At 43.8% G+C, this 22,976-nt stretch overlaps 1 protein-coding gene across 1 annotated transcript in view; it reads left to right on the top strand.

Annotated features, from left to right (window-relative positions):
* The window catches only part of ARHGAP17 (Rho GTPase activating protein 17), a 100,544-nt gene that overhangs the window by 40,417 nt on the left and 37,151 nt on the right, over positions 1-22,976 (top strand). Inside the window, 8 exon segments of the mRNA XM_010837424.1 lie at positions 3,482-3,521; positions 7,668-7,772; positions 13,439-13,512; positions 14,644-14,755; positions 14,997-15,073; positions 18,631-18,742; positions 22,246-22,314; positions 22,474-22,555. Of these exon segments, the coding sequence (XP_010835726.1) occupies positions 3,482-3,521; positions 7,668-7,772; positions 13,439-13,512; positions 14,644-14,755; positions 14,997-15,073; positions 18,631-18,742; positions 22,246-22,314; positions 22,474-22,555 (671 nt within the window).

Raw genomic sequence — 22,976 nt, 5'->3', positions numbered from 1 at the left:
ACAGAGTCAAGGCTATGGTTTTTCCTGTGGTCATGTATGGATGTGAGAGTTGGACTGTGAAGAAGGCTGAGCGCCAAAGAATTGATGCTTTTGAACTGTGGTGTTGGGGAAGACTCTTGAGAGTCCCTTGGACTGCAAGGAGATCAGCCCTGGGATTTCTTGGAAAGGAATGATGCTAAAGCTGAAACTGTAGTACTTTGGCCACCTCATGCGAAGAGTTGACTCATTGGAAAAGACTCTGATGCTGGGAGGGATTGGGGGCAGGAGGAGAAGGGACAACAGAGGACAAGATGGCTGGTTGGCATCACTGACTCGATGGACATGAGTCTGAGTGAACTCCGGGAGTTGGTTCTGGACAGGGAGGCCTGGTGTGCTGTGATTCATGGGGTCGCAAAGAGTCGGACACGACTGAGTGACTGATCTGATCTGATCTGATCTGATAGTTGCTTTACAATGTTGTGCTAATTTCTGGTGTACAGCAAAGTGATTTAGTTACACATGCATACATATATATTTTTTTCATATTCTTTTCCATTATGGTTTATTATGAGATATTGAGTATCATTCCCTGTGCCATGCAGTATGACCTTATTGTTTATCTGTTTTATTTATAGTAGTTTTTATCTGTTAATCCCAAACTCCTACTAACTTATCCCTCATCTCAGCTTCCCTTTCTGTAACCATAAGTTTGTTTTTCATGTCTGTGAGTCTGTTTCTGTTTTGTAAATAGGTTCATTTGTATCATATTCTAGATTCCATATATATTGATATCATATGATATTTGTCTTTCTCTGACTTACTTAAGTTGGTATGATAATCTTCAGGTACATCTGTTTTGCTGCAAGTGACATTATTTCATTCTTTTTTATGGCTGAGTAATATTCCAGTGTGTGTGTGTGTGTGTGTGTGTGTGTGTGTGTGTGTATACACATACCACATCGTCTTTATCTTTTCATCTGTCAACACTTACGTTGCTTCTGTATGTTGCCTATTGTAAATAGTGCTGCAGTGAATATTGGAGTCCATGTATCATTTTGAGTTATAATTTTGTTTGGAATATATGCTGAAGAATGGAGTTGCCAGGTCATACAATAACTCTACGTTTAGTTTGTTTTAAGGAGGAAACTCCATACTGTTTTCCATGGTGACTGCACCAATGTACATTCCTACCAACAGTATAATTAACCTGTGTGGCTCAGCTGGTAAAGAATCCTCCTGCAATGCAGGAGACCTGGGTCCCATCCAGGTTTGATCCCTTAGAGAAGGGAATGGCTACCCATTCCAGTATTCAGGCCTGGAGAATTCCGTGGACTGTATAGTCCATGTGGTCACAAAGAGTCGGACATGACTGAGCGACTTTAACTTCACTTCACCAACAATATAGGAGGGTTCCCTTTTTCCCATAACCTCTCCCACATAAATTATTTATAGGCTTTTTACTGCTGGCCGTTCTGACCAGTGAAGTGTACTACATTGTCGTTTTGATTTGTATTTCTCTAATAATTAGCAATGTTGAGCCTCTTTTCATGTGCCCATTGGCCATCTGTACCACAATGGGAGTTTTAAACTTAAGTTTTCCTCTTCTATTTTTAAAATTTTGTTTCATAAGTAGACATATATGCTCTGAATCTTCTCTTTTGAACTTATGAATATTTTAATAGGCCTTGGGACTTTTCTCTGCATATACTTAGAGAAGGAGATATACTCTGCATATACTTTTCTCTGCATATACTTTTCTCTACTTATACTTCGAGAAGGAGATATCAGCATGCTCTCAGAGTCGTCCAGGGCCCTATCCAGAACTCTGGGTTCTGGCCAGTGAAGACAAATGAAAGCTACATTGTCTTGAGGTGATATTTTGCTCGAGGAGCGGCAAGGCTGGGATGAATGGTGAAGCTATGGTGGTCTCATGCCAGGTTTGTCCCTGCGAGGCCGACTCACAGGCTTCTCTCCGAGGCCGCTTGCTTGAGATCATAGTCAGCTGGGGTCCTGCTCCACTTCCCTAACTGGCATGACTACCTATGTTTGGCGCTTCAGCAATGCCTGGCACCACGCGTGCCAAGCGAGGGCTAGGATGACGTATTTTGGCCGGCTGCTTCCAGAACTTGTTCATAGAGTTGAGTTGGCCTCTTTGGGAACCTGGGGCCTTGGCCTGATCTCCAGGCTCTGCTCCTCTGGACCTGGGAGGATTGAATCAGGTCAGAGTTCTAGTTTCCTGCAGAAACCACAAGTGAGCCACTCCTGTAGGCATCTCCAGGTTAACTGGGGCACTGCTGTTGATGACTGATACTGGAGCTCTCCGTGCCAATGGCTGGGTTTCGCTTGATGTGCCATCTCCCAAGCGTGGGATTGGGGTTGTGGGCCACCATCCTCCTTGCATCTAGTGCCCTTCTGAGCCTAGCAGTGTTTTGCGGTCATTCTTGGGGATCCCACCGGTTTTTCTGGCCAGATGCCTTCTCCTTCTCTTGTGCTGGTACGTGGGCAAGACCAAGGTCATGCAGCCTTCCGTTCTGCAGTGTATCTTATAAAAAGGCTTCAAATTTTCTGATTCATCAGTGGTCTTGCCTCCTCCCTCCTACAGCGTGATCAGAACTGATTTTTTTTTTTTTTTTTTTCATTTTCCTTTAAAAATGTCCCAGTTTGTTTCAATGGGAATTTGGTAGGGATGTTAAATGATTGGGCTTAAATCGCTATTTGAACCAGAAGTCCAGAATGTAGTGATTTGTAGTGACTCTGGGTACACCAACAATGCTGCTGTTTCGGACTGTAGAGAAAAATCTTCTTGGAAAAAGATGGTGGTCTGGCACGTGAGGTTCCAGCAGCTCACATTCTCTGCTGATTGTCAGCTGCTGTATCAGTCCTCTAGAAAGGTCAGCAGGAGTTCTGAAGCATAGATAAGGGTGAAACTATTTTGTCTCTTTTGAAAGTAAAGATGAGATAGCTGAAGGAAGGAAGACTGAAGTGTTGTTACCCTGTGTGTATGATTGCGTAACCTTTCTGGATCTGTGGCACACTTGTTCGCTGTGAAACTCAGAAGTGATCATTTTAAGAACTAAAGTTTAATTTTCTCCAGAGCAGTCTTTTCTCAAAGTGTGGTCTACAGGCCTCCTGCCAGGGAGTTCTGGGCAGGGAGGGGCTTGTTACAAATTCAGGATCTCACTACAATTCTGGACTATGGCATTTTAAGGCCACACCTCCTCCCCCACCCCCCCTTGCTGGGTCTGTGCATGCCCAAATTTGAGAACCACTGATCTCAATCATTTGGTCTTGAGGGTTGCTAGTTTCTGCAGACTTTCATTTGTTTGTTTCTTTGTGGCTTTGCTAAAGTCGCCATCTAATATAAAAACTGGTAAAAATTCCCCCCTTGTGATCATTCATTTCTACCTGTTGTGTTTTAAACGCCAGGATACTAATTACTCAGTTTCATGGGTTGCTTTTTATTTCCAGACATCTAACTCTGAACTTTGAATTTTTCCCACAGGGCCGAGAAAACAGAAGTCCTCAGTGAAGATCTGTTACAGGTAACAAAAGAAAGACTTTTTAAAGTGCTCCATTTAAATAAGAACAACAACAAAAAAGCCCATAGGTAGAAAAAACCAAACAAATTAAAAAACCCATAGGGGAGAACTGAACCTTATGGTTCTTTGTTTTGGGGGGATTTTTCCCGAAACAGAATTAGCATGGTTTTGAGCAGGAAAAGAAAAGCAGTTGAGTTGCACGGTGATAAAAGGGGATCTGAAACTTTGGTGTCATATTATGAAGTTCAGATGGGGCTAGTCCCGAGTTCAAGTGCCAGGTGTTGGGGTGGGGACAGGGGGCGGAGCCTGGCTGGGCCGTCTGGGCAGTTGGCACAGTGGCCTGGTCACAGGTCCCTGCAGGCCGCTGCGTGGTGCCCTTGATGCAACAGGCCCCACCAGCTGCAGCAGTGACCCCACTAGCTCCAACAGAGTTTGGATTTTTTGCTCCATTATATGCTTCTTTTCCCCCAAACTGAGCTAAGTTGGGTCCTGCAGGACTCAGAGTCTCAGTGACAGTGACCAGGTCTCTCAAAACCACCCAGGGGCTCTAGGGTGGCCTCACATGGCTAGGCCAGACTTTCCTCTTTGAACAGGAAGGGGCATTTCCTGCTGGGGACCTTAATTACGGCTACTCCATGCTATCTCTCAGTAGGCTTCCCTAACTGTGGGGCTGGGTGTTTCTCCCAAGAGGGCTGGGACCCTTATATACACATCACTTCACCCAACCCCACTCGATCCCCACGCACACTGAATACTTCGAGAAAGACAGGACCCCTTCCACATGCAGGTTTTGTTAAGACTTCTCCACCTGTCTCCTAGCCTCTTATTTTCATAACCTGCCTCAGGTGTGCTCCAAGGAGTCCCTGGAGACCAGAGGTCTGCTCCCAGATGGCTTTCTCTCTTCCCGTGGAGAGAAGGAGCTGCATAATTTAGAAAAACACCGCCTGTGCTCTGCTCCCACCCCATGCCAAAACAGTCTCCTAAATTATGACAGTCTTCTGCAGGTAGAAGATTTTAAGAGCACTTTTTTCTTTTCTATTTTTAAGGACTAGAAATTTTTATCAAGGACTAGGTTTTTAAAAAAAGATTTATTAAAGAATCATAATCTTTAAAATAAATTTTTTATTGAGGTATAGTTGATGTACAGTATTATAGTTTAGGGCTTCCCGGGTGGCTCAGATGGTAAATAATCTGGAAACCCGGATTCGATCCTTGGGTCAGGAAACTCCCCTGGAGAAGAGAATGGCTACCCACCCCAGTATTTTTGCCTGGAGAATACCATGGACAGAGGAGCCTGGCGGGCTACAGTCCATGGGGTCACAAAGAGTCGGACATGACTGAGCGACTAACACACATATTATAGCTTAAGAATCAGATTCTTAACACTATTTCCCCACTAACTTTTATCAGATATTTCAAATCCATTTTCAGACTTTTAGAAATATTGTTTGTTCTAGTTCCACTAGGTTTTCCTGTGAGCATTCTCATTCCCACATCTCATGTCAGTAATTTCATCCCAAAGCCCTGAGGAGAGACCAGAGCTCTTGCTGGCAGGTGGAGGATTGCAGAGATCGTACGGGACTCAGACAGTAACTGTCTGTTCTTGTCTCTTTGCTCAAACACCCACTAGGGCCTGAGGAGTTTGCTAGTTTCTATAAATCCTTATTATTTTTTTTTAATTTATTAAAGTTTAGTTGGTTTGCAGGGTTGTGTTAATTTCTGCTGTACAGCACAATGATTCAGTTACAACTATCTCTATATCCTTTTTCGTATTCTTTTCCATTGCGGTTTATCACAGGATATAGGAACTCCTTATAACACAGATACTCCACGTCTGCAGCGGTTGTTTTGCTGCTCTTATTTCTGTGATCTTTAGCCATGAAGAAGGTGTGTCGTGGTTCAAAGTGCTGAGTCTGGCGACCAGCCACCTGTATTCCATGCCAGGTCTGCCCCTAACTAGTTCGGTGCCCTCAAGAATTCTCTGAACCTCCCTCTGCCTCAGTTTCCACTTCTCTAGAAGGAAGGTAATTGACATATCACCCTGTGGGGTTGTTAGGACGGGCTCATGGGTTAAACATGGTCAGCCCTGGGAGCAAAGCCTGGCCCGTAGTAAGGGGTAAATATTAGTGACTTGTTGATATGATTGCCACCGTCACAAGCCACAGAAGTTATTTTGTTTCTGGTGTGAGACTTCCCTTAATTTGCTCTCTCTCCAGCCTCTTTTCTTAGATCTCAGTTAGAGCAGTTCAAGAGGCCGCCCTTTTATCTTGTTTGTATGGAGTTTTCCCAAGAGGCTGTCAACCCCAGGAGGGCAAGAACCACAAATTATTTACTCTTGTTTTTCTAATACCGTGTACAGGGATTCAGTATATACTTGTTCCTTCAGCACATACTACCTTCCATTCATGGGCCAGGCAGTGATCAAAGCATTCGGGATAAATCAGTGAACATAAGAGACCAAGGCCCTGTCCTTGTGGACTTGATAAAAGTGAAGTCGCTCAGTCGTGTCTGACTCTTTGTGACCCCATGGACTGTAGCCCGCAAGGCTCCTATGTCCATGGAATTCTCCAGACAAGAATCCTGGAGTGGGTAGCCATTCCCTTCTCCAGGGGATCTTCCCGACCCACAGATCCAACCTGGGTCTCCTGCACTGCAGGTAAATTCTTTACTGTCTGAGTCATCAAGGAATTCTAGAGGAAATTGGGGCTTCCTTCGGAGCTCAGTCAGTAAAGGATCTGCCTCCAATGCAGGAGACCTGGGTTTAATTCCTGGGTTGGGAAGAACTCCTGGAGACGGAAATGGCAACCCACCCTGTTATTCTTGCCTGAAGAATCCCATGGACAGAGGAGCCCGGCAGGCTATAGTCCACGGGATCGCAAAAATCGGACACAACTTAGCAACTAAACCACCACCAGTGGAAAATGGAATCAAGTAAAAATGGAGTTTTCTGGGTTCCCCCCCGCCCCGCCCCTGCTTTTATGGCCGATGGAGAATATGTATTAATTTTCCAATGCCTTACAATCAGGTCATTATAAAATTTGGGGCAAGTGATGTGGCATCTGGTCCTAAATAAGTGAGGCTGCAGATCAGGGTCCTGGGAGGGGGCCCCCAGTCTGAAGAAGGGCTGCTTGAGAAGGAGGCCCAAAACCATCTCCTTGGGTAAAATATTTTGGGGTAAAAATGTATTCTGCTTGAAATCTGTTGATTTTTCTTTAAAATAGAAAGCATCCCTAAGGGCCTGCCCTCATTCTTAATGAGTCATCAGAATACACATTTTTGGCATTCCTTCCTGTAAAAAGCAGCTCTCTTTGCCATAAACAGCCATATCCCAGCAATAATATTTTGGGAAGCTAATGATGATGAGTGGGCCCCCGGAGTCAGACTTTCTTACTGTTGGCTGTCCATTTTGCGTTAGAGGTTTGTTCTAAAACAATAAATAAATAGGCAAAAACACCCCCACCCTCCTCCATCCCAAGCCCAATAAGGAACAATAAGGAATAATTTTGAAAACACTGATCTCAAGTGTCAGTTGCAGAGCACATCTTTTGACTCTTCTGTCTGATGTACTGCGTGTGGAGGACTCCATTGCCACAATCTAGAGAAAGCTGAATGTCCCCGTGGCTTTCCCACTTGGCAGTGGGCCTGCACTGGCCTCAGCTTGTTCATCTGCAGTGTTGCTGGTTGGACCCGGGACTTTGCTGGTGCTATAGTGTGTGGCTTGGCCACCACTCATCAAAGAGCAAGCTCTAGTCAGGACTGTCCTCTCCTCCTGCACATGGAGTCAGCCTTTAAGGGATCTGAAGCTTCACTGCAAAACCAGGGGCTGTTTTGGCAATATCCAGGGACAATTTTGGTTGTTACAAAGGGGGCAGTTGGGTGCTACCAGCATCTAGTGGGTGGAAGCCAGAGATGATGCTAAACACACCGATAATGCACAGGACAGCTGCCCCTAGCCCAGAATTATCCAGTCCAGCTGTCAGTGGTGAGAAGCCCTGGTGTAGGTGCGTGGGAACCTTTTCCATTTACCCCTGAGAGCTGAAAAATTCGACGGCAGGACACTTTTCCCTGCCTACATGCAAACACTGCAGGAGAGGAGGCTGAGCCGGTTCCTGAGCCCTGCCAACCACTCATCCGTCTTTGTGTTTTCAGATTGAGCGGCGCCTGGACACAGTGCGCTCCATGTGTCACCATTCCCACAAGCGTCTCATGGCCTGCTTCCAGGGCCAGCATGGCACCGACGCAGAGAGGAGACACGTGAGTACCGGGTGGGACTCGGAGCCCTGATTCTCGTGTCCCTGAGAAGCTTCTTGCCCTTTATCAGGCGATTTTTCCCAAGTGGCATCAGAAGGTTTGGCTGCAGACATGAACCTTGTATCGCCATTCACGCTCGTGACTCGTGCCTGACCACAGCATTCTTTCATGCTTCCCTGAGCTGAAGGTCCTGCTCACACTGAATTCTCTGCAGGTGCTTTTAGAGATTGAAAGTGAATGTGAAAGTCACTCACTCGTGTCCGACTCTTTGCAACCCCCTGGAATATACAGTCCATGGGATTCTCCAGGCCAGAATACTGGAGTGGGTAGCCTTTCCCTTCTCCAGGGCATCTTCCCAACCCAGGGATTGAACCCAGGTCTCCCACATTGCAGGCAGATTCTTTACCAGCTGAGCCACAAGGGAAGCCCTTTAGAGATTGCACCGTCAATTAGAAATCCTTTGACAGCAGAAAGCTGAAAGCCTCTCTTGAATTATCTGAGAAAGTAGAATTAACTGACTTACTCATAAGTCCAGTAGTTGGGATGACTGCAGGTAGGGCTTGGTCTAGCTTTTCAGTGGTGTAACCAGGACCCCAGTTTCTTTCCTTCTCTCCTCTTAGCTATTTCAGCGTCTGCTTTATCCCTCATGGTGCAGGCTGGCTACCAGCAGCTTCCATGGACTGCCTGCTTCTTTGTGCATGTCCAGCTGGAGTAGAGAGCATGTCTTCTAGTAGTGTCCTTAATGGAGTGAGGAAACTTTTTTCCCATACCATTCACAGATAGAAGTCCCTTCCCATTGCACTGATGTGCGTTGGGTCACATTCTCCATTCCTGAACAAACTCCTCCCAACCCCCACCAGTTACAGTGGGTGGGGGTGAGTTTGGGTGAGGAGACGGGACGTGCTGGTTAGCTTAAGTTAATCACGGCTCATCCCAGAGTTTGGGCTGTGGTCTTACCTCCAGCTTGTAGGCTCCGTCAAAACCAGAATAGATCCTCAGCAGGATTCAGGATGCTGTTATAGGCAGGAGAAAGAATGGGCTCTAGGAAATAATCCGATGTCTACTTCAGGGTACGTTTGCTCAAAGCGTCCCAGTCCCCATATCCCTTGAGTAGAGCACAGCATCTTTGTTCATCAGGCAGTTCCCTCCTTAGTGTTACAAGTTCCCAGCCTGTGAGCGTACTCTGACCCTTAGAAATCCGTGTAACTCTATAAAGTGGGAGTTTTGATGGCTTTCAGGGAAGCTATGATTCCCCATATTGTTTTATTTGTCAGTAGATATTGCATAAGAATTGATGGCAGACGATCTGTGTCACCTCCTTTGATATGTCCTACACATGTTTCTGGCCAGCTTGCCATCAGAACCAGGCCCAACTCACTGGTCCTGCCGCCACTGTTCCTTCACATTTTCTTGCCATGGCCTCTGCTCTGCTCCACTGTTAATATCATTCCCTCCATTCATCTCCTTATTCTTGCCTTCATACTCCTTGGGGCCCCTCCTCTCCTCATGGCTCCTAACTAATGTGTTTATTCAGGCACCTGTAAACCATGTTGTCTTTTTTTGTTTTTTAATTAAACTTTTGATTTTGTATTGGAGTATAGCTGATTAACAGTGTTGTGCTAGATCAGGTGAACAGCGAAGGGACTCGGCCATACATATACATGTATCCATTCTCCCCCAAACTCACCTCCCATCCAGGCTGCTGTATAACAGTGAGCAGAGTTCCTGGTGCTCTACAAGTAGGACCTTGTTGGCACTTGTAAACCATCTTCAATCAGCAAAATACTGCCTCCCCTAGTTATCTATTTTAGCATGCATAACCTATTCTTCCTTCTGTGTTGACTTGTGAATTCCATGCACCCTACTATGCAGACCAGGTTATCTTATTTTCCTGCTTGTCTTATCCTCTCCCTCCCATAGCTGCTTGATTTGCAAGTCCCGTGATTCTGTCTGTGACTATGTCTTGAATTCCTCACCTCCACTCCATCTTTACCACCTTCGCCTAAATGCAAGACCCAGTTACCTCTCATATGGACTGTTCAGTCACTTCTTGAGCTACATTGTCTGCCTTTAATTTCCTTCTTTTTCTAGCCTTTCTTCAGTGTGATCACCAGAGTTGGTTTCCTCAAATACAAATTGATCCTGGACTTCCCTGGCGGTCCAGGGGTTAAGACTGCACTTCCAATGCAGAGGGCACAGGTTTGATCATGGCACCCCACTCCAGTACTCTTGCCTGGAAAATCCCGTGGACGGAGGAGCCTGGTCGGCTGCAGTTCATGGGATCGCTAGGAGTCGGACACGACTGAGCAACTTCACTTTCACTTTTCACTTTCCTGCATTGGAGAAAGAAATGGCAACCCAATCCAGTGTTCTTGCCTGGAGAATCCCAGGGACGGGGGAGCCTGGTGGGCTGCCATCTATGGGGTTGCACAGAGTCGGACACGACTGAAGCGACTTAGCAGCAGTAGCAGCAGCAGCAGGAAACTAAGAGCCCACATTCCATGCAGAGAGGCCAAAAAACAAACAGAAACAACAGAAAAGTTGATCCTGTTATCCTTCTGTATTAAAAAAAATCTTAAGCTTAATTATTCTCAACAGGGACCAGAACTACACTCCTGATATTTAGAAGGGCATAGAGACTTTTTTGGTTGCCATAAGGTCAGGGGGACATTCCTGACATTTGGAGGGCAGGGACCAAGATACTAAGCATTCTGCAGTGTCTGAAGGTATAGATCCACAGAAGGAAGCATCCCATAAGGCCAGCAGTGTTGTGTCGGGACAGTGCCTGGTTCTCATTGCCTCGGTTAAAGTTCAAGCTTTCTTTCCTTTTTAATTGAAGTATAGTGAGCTTACAATATGGTATTAGTTTCATGATTTAATATTTTTATAGATTACACTCCATTTAAAATTGTTATAAAATATTGGCCATTTTCTCTGTGCTGTAACAAAATATCCTAAAGTCCAAGCTCTTTAGAGGACATGTGTGTGTTCAGTCACTCAGTTGTGTCCAACTCTCTGAGACCCTATGAAGTGTAGCCCCCCAGGCTTCTCTGCCCCTGGGATTATCCAAACAAGAATACTGGAATGTGTTGCCATTTCCTTCTCCAGGGGATCTTCCTGACCTAGGGATTAAACCTGCATCTCCTGTATTGCAGGAAGATTCTTTACCACTGAGCCACCTGGGGAAGATGACTTGAGCCCATCATAATCTGATCAAATTTTCCTTATCAGTCTCAGTATTTCCTGCTTCCTCCCATTCATGCTATAGGTCATTGCCCTTCACACAGAGCTGTCTTCTTGTTCCTTTGGTCTACTTTGAGACACAGCCTAGGACCAAGAATGGACACCAGAGGAGGAGAGGGGTAGTTAAGGGAGGATTCCTGGAGGAGGCAGTGGCCTAGCTGTAAAGGAGAGAGAGTGTCAGGTGATGGGCCTCTTCAGGCAGCAGGAGCAAAGGTGTATCACCCTCATTTCTGAAACCTAATGTCTTAGCCTTCGTTTTCCAACCTCAAATCAAAGTGCCCAAGACAGGCTCTGAGAATGTCTACAGTCTGCACGTGGGAAGAGGAGTCACCATGGAAATGACAGGTAATAGGTGGCCATCAGATGTCAGTCATGTTGAGAAAATCACAGCAGTCTCTCAGGCTCGAGGAAATACCAGAGGAGCCTCCCCCAGGCCCCATCGAAAGCTTACATGCTTGGAGAGAGGCAAGAATTGGAGGGAAGAGAGACGTAGCAGGTGGCCTTCTCAATCCAAACTTCTCAGCTTATATTGTGGGTCATACATGTTAGATCTGAAATTATTTTTGTGTAACTGGCATGCCTTTTGTAAATTAGGACATCCTCAGTCGTCTCTGTGGAGGCGTCTGATGTGAGTAGACAGCATCTTCATTAACCAGTGTCCAATGAGTGGAAGGTCTGTAATCTGGACATTAGGAAACGGGATTGTTGTGCTTGGGAGTCAGGGCATGGAAACCACAGCTTAGTTACAGCTGAGTACTTGAATGATACTTGTCAAAATAAACTCTTCTCTTTATGATTTGTTTCCCCATTGACCTCCATCTAGAGTTGCACAAAGTGTATTTCTCTTCCTTATTGCATTGAGCATACATTAAGTTCCCTTAGAAAGGCAGCATCACCAAAAGGTATAAAGTATCCTCTGTTGTGATCCAAGTGTACTGCCCATTTTCTTATAGCTTCCTAGTCTAGAAATGTGGAAGCCAGAAGCGTCTCCTGTGGGGCAGATAAAGCCTGTTGTTTGTTTATTTGAAAATAACCTGACAGGGAAGGGAGATGGATAAATATATTTGTTATTTATTTTTATTTATTTTTTATGTTATTTTGTTTTATTTTTGCTGCACCATGCCCCATGTGGGAACTTAGTTCCCTGACCAGGGATCGAACCCATGACCCCTGCATGGAAGTGCACTGGACAGCCAGGGAAGTCCCCATTGTTATTTATTTTTAAATTTAAATATGCCATTTTGAATGGGCTGTCCATTTACATGGTCAAAATCCATAATAAGTGAACGTAACATGATGTCTCTCCCAGCTCTGTTCCGGGGCCCCCAGTCCCCCTCTCCAGGACCACCAGTAGTAGGAGCTTCTTGTATAGCCTTCCAGAGAAATTCTATAAGTGTATCAAGTGGACCCGTTTGAAAGCAGGAAAGGCAGGTGCCGTGCGTGAGGTCGAGGCAGAGCTATGCCACAGCAAGGTGAACCCTGGGTTTTAAACATGAGTGTTGTTCCTACTTGGAAGGCGAAATGACATGGGGTACTGCAGCATTGAAAGCATTTTTTGTTAGCAGGTTATGGTGTTATGACCAACGTGTGTGCAGCTGTCCTGGCATCTTCTGCCCATATTCTGAGATAAACCACCAGCCAGGTGTGGACAGACTCTGAACCGGGGCTCGGGCCGTCAGCACTAAGGTCTGGCTCTGTGCCCTCACCAGGGTGCCTGGTCAGGCCACGTAAGCGCCCTGGGCTTCCCATTTCCCAGCCACACTATGCGAACATTAATCAGATGACCCTTATGGTCATTTCCAGCTGAAAAACCAATCTCTGATAGGAACAGGAATGGTTTTATGCTTAAAAACCTTAAAAATCTCTTTTGGATATTTAGCTTGGTATTTTCAAATTTTTAACTGAAGCAAAATCTTTCTGATTACAGCCAATGTAAGAGCAAGTTTAAGAATGAGTATTCTAGCAGTTTTTGAAATTTGAGCAGTTCGTGGCATTTATTTGCCATGATAATCAGAGGGCATGATCTGTGTCTTACGTCCCATGTCCCTAGTGCATGGGACATAGTATGCTCTTGATTAATCAGTAATTATAGAAATGGCAACAACAACAGTAATAATAGCAGCTTACATCTTCTAAGTACTTACCATGTGGGGGGTTGCTTGACCTTGATATATCTCCTTTAGTCAACAGACAGCCCTAGGACCCGTGTACTGTTAGCCCAAATTTCCAGGCATGAGGAAACGAACACAGAGGTTAAGTCAGACTATTGATACCTTTGAGACCAGGATCTAAACCTAAACAAGTATCTCTTACCTGTGCAGTGGACCTGGAGGAGAAACCAATGACTGATGATCTGACGCAGGTAATTAAGAACGGGTGTCAACTCTAATGAAAAAAACAAAACCCCATTGTCTTCTGCCTTCCAGAAAAAACTCCCTCTGACAGCTCTCGCTCAGAATATGCTGGAAGCATCAACTCAGCTAGAAGACTCTCTCCTGGGGTAAGAATTGACTGCTATCAGAAAGAGAGCCGAGCGCCCTGTGGGTTGGTGGAAGTGGGTGGCCGGGGGGCGGCCTCCTGTGTGACCAGAGGGACCGTGAGCATGGTGGCATGGCCCATCTGCCAGGGGAATGGCTCAGGCGCCAGGGGAGGCCCCTGGGATGCTAGAGAATCTTTCTTTTAATAGAAGCAGGGATTGACGCTACAGAGGGCCGATGATGAAGTAATTGATAGGTCAGTGTTTATTCTGCTGAGCCTGGGTATAAAGAGCTCAGTCCCTTCCCTGGTTCAGGTGTTGACTCAGACTTATTGGAAGGCCCTGACCAGTCTCTTCCAAGGCCCTGTCCAGTCTCTTCCAATCCTTAAGAGTCACTTCTTTAAAGATGATCACCGTAATGGCAGTGGAGGTCTTCTCAAAATAGAGCCTTTGCTGAATTATGTGGCTCTTTTTTTTTTTTTTTTACAGTGATCATGTATTATATAGTTTTAAAATCTAATAGTAAAGCTGTTTTCATTGTAAAAGAGAAGGCTGACCTTTCCTTCCACCTGCTTCTCTACGAGGCTAGTGTTCTTGGATCCTGTCAGCTCTCTCTCCTGCTGTAACATGGGCCCTCCTTTCCCAGCTGGGTATGACCTTTGGACTTTTCAGCCCATTTCCAGGGTCTGCCATGTTCTGCGCCCTGTAGTTCTCTGTCGTTCTTTGAAGGGCACTGCCTAGGCCGTGAAGACAGAAAACAGATACAGTATAATGAACTTTATTATTATTTTCTAGCAGACAAAAAAAACAGAATAGAATAATGAACTTGATGTATGTTTTAAACGATTTTCAGAGATATTGAGAATTCTTGGTCGTCCCCTGATCCAAGGACCTAACCTTTCAGTGAGTTGTCACCTCACTGTTTACACACATCCCACCCGTGCACACACACAGTGTACCTAAGATAGTCTTGTTCATTTTAAAGAACAAGCCTGTGGACTCACGCCCTAATAAATTTATAACATTTTTAAGGCTCTATTGTGTAGCGCCCTAAGGTGTTCCCATCGTGGGGAGTGCGGAACTGGCTTAGTGTGGGTTTTGGGGGCCAGATTTAATGGATGTACGTGTGTTGTCGGGGTATATTGTTTTTTAAAGGAAGATGCTGGAGACGTGTGGAGATGCTGAGAATCAGCTGGCTCTGGAACTCTCTCAGCACGAAGTCTTTGTCGAGAAGGAGATTGTGGACCCTCTGTACGGCATCGCAGAGGTGGGGGCTTCAGTGGGGGCTTCGGTGGGGGCTGGACGGGGAAGGTTCACTTGTATCTGAAATTTTAACAATCAGTGCTTTTGACATTTACGCTTCTTTTTGGAAGTAAGGGGAGTAAGCAGAGGGTACAAAATCCTTTGCCTAAAGAGAAAAAAATTTGTAAATAAAGACTACACTTTCAAATGTTAAACTGAAAACCCTGGAGCTTGTCCCACGTGGTGTATTGGTGTGTTCTTTGCAGGTTGAGATTCCCAACATCCAGAAGCAGAGGAAGCAGCTCGCCAAACTGGTGTTAGACTGGGACTCGGTCAGAGCCAGGTAAGATAAAGCGGAAAAATAACCCACAATGCTGTCTTCCATGACCTCCCCAGCAACCACCCCCCTCCTCAATACAGACAAAGACTGCTGGGTGGACAAAGCGAAAGTCACTGCAGACTCACACACCTGACTCACAGACCGAGTCACAGCCCACTGACACCTGCTTTCCGGCCTCATTCTCCCAGCGGGACGGTGTTAGAACACCCTGCTGTTAATCAACCAACAGTGAAAGGAGACAGGAAAAAAAAAAAAAAAAACCTAAGTGTATTCAGGGAAGAAGAGATAGTTCTAAGAAAAACTAAGAGCGTTGCTCTTGGAGTAGTGGAGTGTAGGAATAAATAGATCTGTGATCTTAGCAACCACAAAGGGTCCCACTGTGTCAAGATACACTCGTGTGGTTTTGATTATTTTTCATAGTCAAGGGATTCTGTGCTCCACTCCATCCTAGAACAGGAGTTCCTTCACGTTTCACGTGCTTGTGGAGAACAGACAGGACTCAAGGAAGGGAGTAAATCGTCCTTCCTTCTCAGAGCATAGTTAGTTTCATTTTTTAGTTGTAACATTTTATCGAACCTCTCTTCCCCTCTGACCTTCTTCTCATCTGCACTTTCCTGTGGTCTCTTTTCCACAAGATGAAAGGACTGTGGAAAGGGGAACTCAGTTTCCTTCCAGATAAAGGGAAAGAGCCTGACTGTAAATTTTAAAAACATGTAAGAAACTGCTTATGTTCTGCCAACAACCAGAAACAGGAAGAACTATATCTGAAGCTGTGTCTGCAAATAGATTAAAAAGCACTTTTATCTTTAATTCATCACTGCAGACCTTGTAATCTATTGTATACTCAAATGTTTTACTGTATCAGAGAAAACATCATGCGATACATTCAGAAAAGCTGGGAAAATAATTCAAAATACAATATTATTAACTCAAAAATAGAAAGAAAGAAATGCTGTGCTCAACAGGGAGGAACTGAGTAAAACCAAGTAACCATCCCAGAGGGCTGATGTCAAGTGACCTGTCTGTTAGCGCTCTGGGCTCCAGCCTCAGCTCCTTCCATAAGGGCATTTGTATCGATGATTCATATGAGAAGCATGGAGATAAGGGAGATGGCCCCCATAGGCCCGATCATTTCTCATACCTTATACAGGGATTGACAAGCTTTTTCTGTAAAGGGCCAGATGAATGTTTTCAGCTTTGCCGCCCGGATGCCCCCTGTTCCGGCTACTCAGCTCTGCTGTTGTAGCATAAAAGTAGCCCTGGGCATTGTATAAATGCATGAGCAAGGCTGTGTTTGAATAAAACTTTATTTGCAAAACAGGTGGCTTTGCTGAGCCCTGCTTTGTTAATAGTCGTCATTGTGCTCTTGTGAAATAGATGTGGTTATTTCTGTTTGGCAAATAAATGGAGACACAGCCACCATTTACTGACTTTCTATGTGTCAGATGCTTTTATCGCAGATTGAGAAAGTCTGTAACAGGGCTGCGTTTCCTTGTTTCTAAGATGTCATTGAGTGTCAGATGCACGACTGATTTAATACCTGATTTCAAGAGGGAAATGAAATAGAAACACCACTGTATTAAATGTACAAATCAATTGGTAAGACACATCCTGATATAATAAATGTTGAGATGATAAAAGAGACATCTAGGAATTAACACGTGGTGAAAATGGTAATTGCCACCACCTACCCGGGTGCTTGCCGCGTGCCAGATACACATACGTGGTATGTCAGTTCTTCGATTCTCCCACCAATCCCTATCAGTTTGCCTGTTCATGTTTTCAACAGACATGAAGTAGGTCTTTACTGTGAATCAGACTCTGCTGCTGCTGCTAAATGCAGAGACCCTTCAGTGAGGGTTGTCGGGGGACGGGGGTTAGGAGGTTCTGTGATATCTCCTACTTTGAGAGGAGACTTGTATTGCGGAGACAGGAGGCACCTGCACATGGCGTGTCTGTGACTCGCTTTGGCCCTGAGACATAGTGAACAGCAGAGCTAGGATTCTGAATGCAAAGTCCATCATCATCTTGCCATCTGTGTATGTGGGATTAGAATCTTGTGGCCAGAACCAGGATCGGGCAGTGCAGGCTGCCCAGTGGTAGATTTTTGCTGAAGAAAAGGAAGAATGTTTTTATGGTTAATTAAACAAAGCTATGAGTCCCTCTTGCTGGAGTTGGTTGAGCAATATTATAGATGCCCACCTGCCCGGAATTTACATCTGCAACACACATATCCCATAGGAGATTTCAACACTGATTCTTCATCCTGCGTTCATGGCTCTGTTCATTTAATGATCAGAGAAACTGAAATAGATGAATATTTCCTTGTTACTTTTACTTATTCCTGTCATTTTTCCCTGGAGGAAAATGGTAGCAGCTAATATCAAGTGGGACTCCATCACGTGCACACGCATATACATATATGTTTGTTCTCTCCTTTGTTGCTTAGGACAGTTCTGCCGTGCAAACGGTATTTGTTTTCTTAGTTTTGCAGATGAGACAACCTGAGGCACAGAGAGGTTAGACCATTGCCCAAGGTCACACAGCTCATGAAGGCAGAGCTGACCTTTAGACTTGAGCCCATCAGACTTCAAAGTCAATGCTTTTTCCATTGCCAGCTTTGCTTCAGCAGATTTACTGAAGCCTTGTTGTGGAGGAGTGCAGCATATCAGGAGCATGAAAGAGTGGAGCAGAGCCTTTTGAGGGCAATGCAGTCATCTGGGAAGCTTGATAAGTTGCTAACATGGGTTCTCATCTGCATCCATATTACATCCATGTTTAAATTTGAAGTGCTAGAACTTTCCACAATAGCAGGTATGTCCATATTTAAAAAGAAGTCAAAACACACTTGAAAACCAAAGAGAAGTTGTTTTAGAGTGTTATTCCCTATGCACCGCCCCCCTGCCATGACTATTGCTGTATAATTTGGGGGAAGGGAGTCCTTTTGACTTTCTGTGAAAGGAATGTAAACATTCCACATTATGTTTCAGATTTGCTGTAGCTGTTGTCTTTGGAATATTAATCCTTACAAGTGATTTTAATTCTTAAAGTGCTTTCACTGCTATCGATTACTAGTTCCGTGACTGAAGTTCTGGCTTTCACTTGCTAAAAGTAGTCACAAGTCAGGACAGTTGTTGGCAGTGTTATAAGGGGTCCTGAAAAGCAGCAGCTGACCCCCAGTGGCACAGGGAACATTCTAGATCAAAGAGCACAAGGGGGTGTTTCATGGCAGCGATCCCAGGATTGAACTCTAGAGGAAGAAGTTCCATGGACTGATCTCCAGCAGTGGGGCTTGCGTGAGACAAGACGTGTCAGTTCCGCTCGGAGCAGACAGCTCCTCCCAGCACTATGAGAGTCCGGTCCCGGCGGGAAGGCTGTGTCACTTTCACTTTCCTTTCTTAGAGGATAAACTCCAGAGAAGCTGGCATCCTAGGTACTGACACCTGTCCCAGGTAGAATCAGTTTTGGGAAAGGAATCTGTCTCTGTTAGATCCTTGACTCCATAAGATTGCGTATGTAGAGTGGATTCTCAGATAATACCTACCCCTGTGCTTCTACAGGTGGAACCAGGCCCACAAATCTTCAGGAACCAACTTTCAGGGGCTTCCATCAAAAATAGATACCCTAAAGGAAGAGATGGATGAAGCTGGAAATAAAGTAGAACAGTGCAAGGTAGGAAAATTCCCTAATGAATGTGTACTTAAATCAGTCTTTTGGTTTTTGCAAGTGATGGATGAAAGGTCAAATATTGCAAATTATTTGATGTCTTCTATAATTCCTATTAGAATTCCCTGAATGATGTTCAAGGTGGTTTCTATTTTCTTCTTCCTTCTTTGTTTTCCAAGGCTCTACATTGCTTTATAATCAGAATAAAACATTATTTTAAAAATTCAAGTAGGATTTTTTTTTTACAAAACTTGATTAAAATGTCTAAGCTTATTTAAAACAAAGATTTTAATAGGTATACCTATGGCTGATTCATGTTGATGTATGGCAGAAACTAATACAACATTGTAAAGCAATTGTCCTCCAACTAAAAATAAATAAAATAAAGAATGGGGGGAGATAAAGGGAGAAAACTATAGAAAAACATATCATAAAAGTTATAGACATTAAAATAATGCAGAGCAAGCACAACAACAGAATCATATAGATTTTCTAGAATGAATGCTATTATGTTTAAGGGTTGGATATATAGTAATGGGTTTCATAATATGTCCATAAGAAAGGGAAGGATTAGTTTTAAGATGTTGCTAGGACAATTGGTTTCTCACTTGGGGAGAAATATAAAATTTGTATCTCATAAATTAAATTCCAGGCTAGGTGGTTAAGTGATCTTATTCTCTATGCATTTATCTATGAAAATAGATGTTTATTCCAAATGTTATTTGAGGTGGTAAAGAAACAAGTCTTTGGTGACTCTTAGAATCATGGCCTGAAACTTTTCCTCCTCTTATTATTCACCATTTTCCAAAACTGGCATTAGGACTGGATACTTTGGTTTATTCAGGTTACGCTATAATTCACTTTTCAAGATAGGAAACCTTGGACAATTTGCAGCAAAACGACTTGTTGAAAATAGTACAGTGGGTAAGAATTAATACTGAAGTCATGCCATAGCCTTTGCATTTAAAAAGATGGTAACCACACAAATGCTTCTGGTAAAAGTCTCACATTGGCTTTTTCTTGTTCAGAGAGTTGTAGCTTTGCCATTGTCATTCATATCTGGTCTAACCTAGCTCTCAGCTGCTGGCTCCTTATTGGATATAAATTTGACTAGCAGTTTGGAGAAGGAAATGGCAACCCACTCCAGTATTCTTGCCTGGAGAATCCCATGGACACAGGAGCTTGGTGGGCTACAGTCCACGGGTCTACAGTCCAAAGAGTCGGACACAACTTCACTTTCACTTTCATTTTGGGTGTCTGAACTGGTGCATTATGGGCTGATGTCTCTTCTCTGAACTTCCACACCATGGCTTGTGGGAAAGTCAAATGGTGAAAACGTACGAAAATATTTTCTCCTCCTCTCTTTATGTTAACTTCTAGTTCCCTAAGATAGTTAGGAAACTATCTTACCTACTATGAAACTACCTACCATAAGGTAGTTTCCTAAGATCTAAGTTCTGGTTCACTGATTCTCTCTTTCACTGTGTATGATCTGATGTTTAATTAACATCGAGTTTTGAATTCCACTGACTATATTTTTCATTTTAAAGTTCTAATTCTTCAAGCCTGCCCTTTTTGATATTGCATTATTCTTTTTTAATGTTTTCAGTCATTTATGTATGCTTAAGTCTTTGTTCATTTTGTTTTCTTAAATTTTCTGGGAGAGTTTCCTTTATGGTAGACTGTTTCTCCTTTATGGTGGACTGTTCTGCAGTTTTGTATCATGAGCTTATTTTAAGAGGAACTTTATCTGTGGGCCTTCTTGGAATTAGGAGTCAGTCTCCCAGAGAGTATTGCCAGTCCAGGGCAATTTTAAACTAAACTTTCTCATCTTAAGGATTTCTAGACCATACGTATAATCAACTCAAACTCCAAACCCTCATGAAAGTAGATCTGTATTTGAGAACTCTCAGGGAAATGTTTTACTCTCCCAGATCTAGAACCCTATCCAAAACAGAAAGTAGTACACTAAAAAAAAGAATATATATATATGAAATTCTATACATATGTATATGAAATTTTGAAATATGGGTATATCCAATTGCCCAACTTATCAGTTTTAAACACATTATTTAATTTTTATGTAAGTAATTCATTTAGTTGTTGTTCAGTCACTAAGTTGTGTCCAACTCTTTGCGACCCCATGGACTGCAGCACACCAGGCTTCCCGGTCCTTCACTGTCTCCCAGAGTTTGCCTCAAACTCATATCCATTGAGTCGGTGATGCCATCCAACCATCTCATCTTCTGTCACCCCCTTCTCCTGTCTTCTCTTCCAGTGAGTTGGCTCTTCACATCAGGTGGCCAAAGTATTGGAGCTTCAGCTTCAGCGTCAGTTCTTCCAATATTATTCAGGGTTGATTTCCTTTAGTATTGACTGATTTGATCTCCTTGCTGTCCAAGGGACTCTCAAGAGTCTTGTCCAGCTCCATAGTTCAAAAGTATCAATTCTTTGGTGCTCGCCTTCTTTATGGCCCAGCTCTTACATCTGTACATGACTAATGGAAAAACCACAGCTTTGACTATGCAGACCTTTGTTGGCAAAGTAATGTCTCTGCTTTTTAATATGCTGTCTGGGTTTGTCATAGCTTTTCTTTCAAGAATTCCATGAATTCTTTTAATTTCATGGTTGTAGTCACCATCTGCAGTGATTTTAGAGCCCAAGAAAATAAAATCTGTCACTGTTTCCACCTTTCCCCCATCTGTTTGCCACGAAATGATGGGATCAGATGCCATGATCTTAGTTTTTTAAATGTTGAGTTTTAGGCCAGCTTTTTCATTCTCTTTCACCCTCATCAAGCAACTCTTTAGTTTCTCTTCACTTTCTGCCATTAAGGTGGTATCATCTGCATTATTATTGATATTTCTCTGAGGTTATTGATATTTCTCCCAGCAATCTTGATTCCAGCTTGTGAGTCATCCATCTCAACATTCCACATTATGTACTCTGCATATAAATTAAATAAACAGGTTGACAATATACAGCCTTGACGAATTCCTTTCCCAATTTTGAACCAGTCTGTTGTACATTAATTCAAATATCAAAAGTATAAAACAGTATAAAGTCTTCCTTCCACCCTTGTCCTTCTCCTCCTAATTCCCACTGCTCCCAACAAGTAACCCCTGTTATTAAGCAAACCCTCTTGCTTTTTTTCCTAGAGGTATTTTTATACAAACATGGTGGTAAAAATCTTTCCTCTCCCTCTTTTACACTGGTAGTAACATACTATACCAGAAGTAATGTTCTGTGTTTCATATCTTAACAAGGCATTTTGATAATAAACCTTAGAGGTTTATTATCAGGCCATACCTAATAAGATCAGGCCATAATAAGCTTGCTTATTCTTTTCATCATCCCTATGTATGAGTATACCAATCAGTTGATGGACATTCAGTCTGTGGCTGTTTCATCACGTTTTGCTCTTGGAGTTCATGGATATCAATTCTCAGATGCTATTTGCTTTCACTTCTCTTTTCTTCAATGACACATCTCCTCTTCCACTCACCCAGGATCAACTTGCAGCGGACATGTACAACTTTATGGCCAAAGAAGGGGAGTACGGCAAATTCTTTATTACGGTAAGCACTTTGCCCTGGCGAGACATGAAAGCACTGTAAAAGTTGAGTCATTTTAGCTTTTTTTGCAAAAGATGTCATTTTTGGTTTTGCTCAGCCATTGTGTGTATGTCCATCCAATGCTAACGTTACTTTTGTTTTTGAATGTGGGTCTGTTCTCAGTTATTAGAAGCTCAAGCAGATTACCATAGAAAAGCATTAGCAGTCTTAGAAAAGGCCCTTCCCGAGTTGCGAGCCCATCAAGGTAACGTAACCTGCGTGCTGGCCTGATGCCTCCTTCTCGCCTCTGCCACTTCCGCCTCTGTTCTTCTTCACCCAGCTCCTTTGCATGCGTTTCCTCTGGACAAAGCTGCTCTGCCTCGGCGGACACTGTTCCCCAGCACACTTTCATCTTCCCTTGCTGCATTCTCTACTTTCTTCCAAGCCCAAATTAACATACTAACAGAGCATTCGCAGTTCTTCTGAAACCTTCAGTTGAAGAGAAAGCTGCACCCTTTGGGGGAGTGCCTGTTCTTGTCTTCTAAATAGGCTCAAAACCTTCTAGTCTCTAATTACCTTCTCCCAAATCAGTTACTTGTTCCATAGGGCATTATTCTGGCTCTGGGATTCCAGGAGCATACACTCTAGGAAGAAAGTTGGGGGCTTCCCAAAAGAAACTTTAGAAG

Source organism: Bison bison, unplaced genomic scaffold (genome assembly GCF_000754665.1).
Source record: "Bison bison bison isolate TAMUID 2011002044 unplaced genomic scaffold, Bison_UMD1.0 scf7180017864072, whole genome shotgun sequence".
Lineage (NCBI taxonomy): Eukaryota > Metazoa > Chordata > Mammalia > Artiodactyla > Bovidae > Bison > Bison bison.
This window is presented reverse-complemented; position numbering and strand designations above follow the sequence as displayed.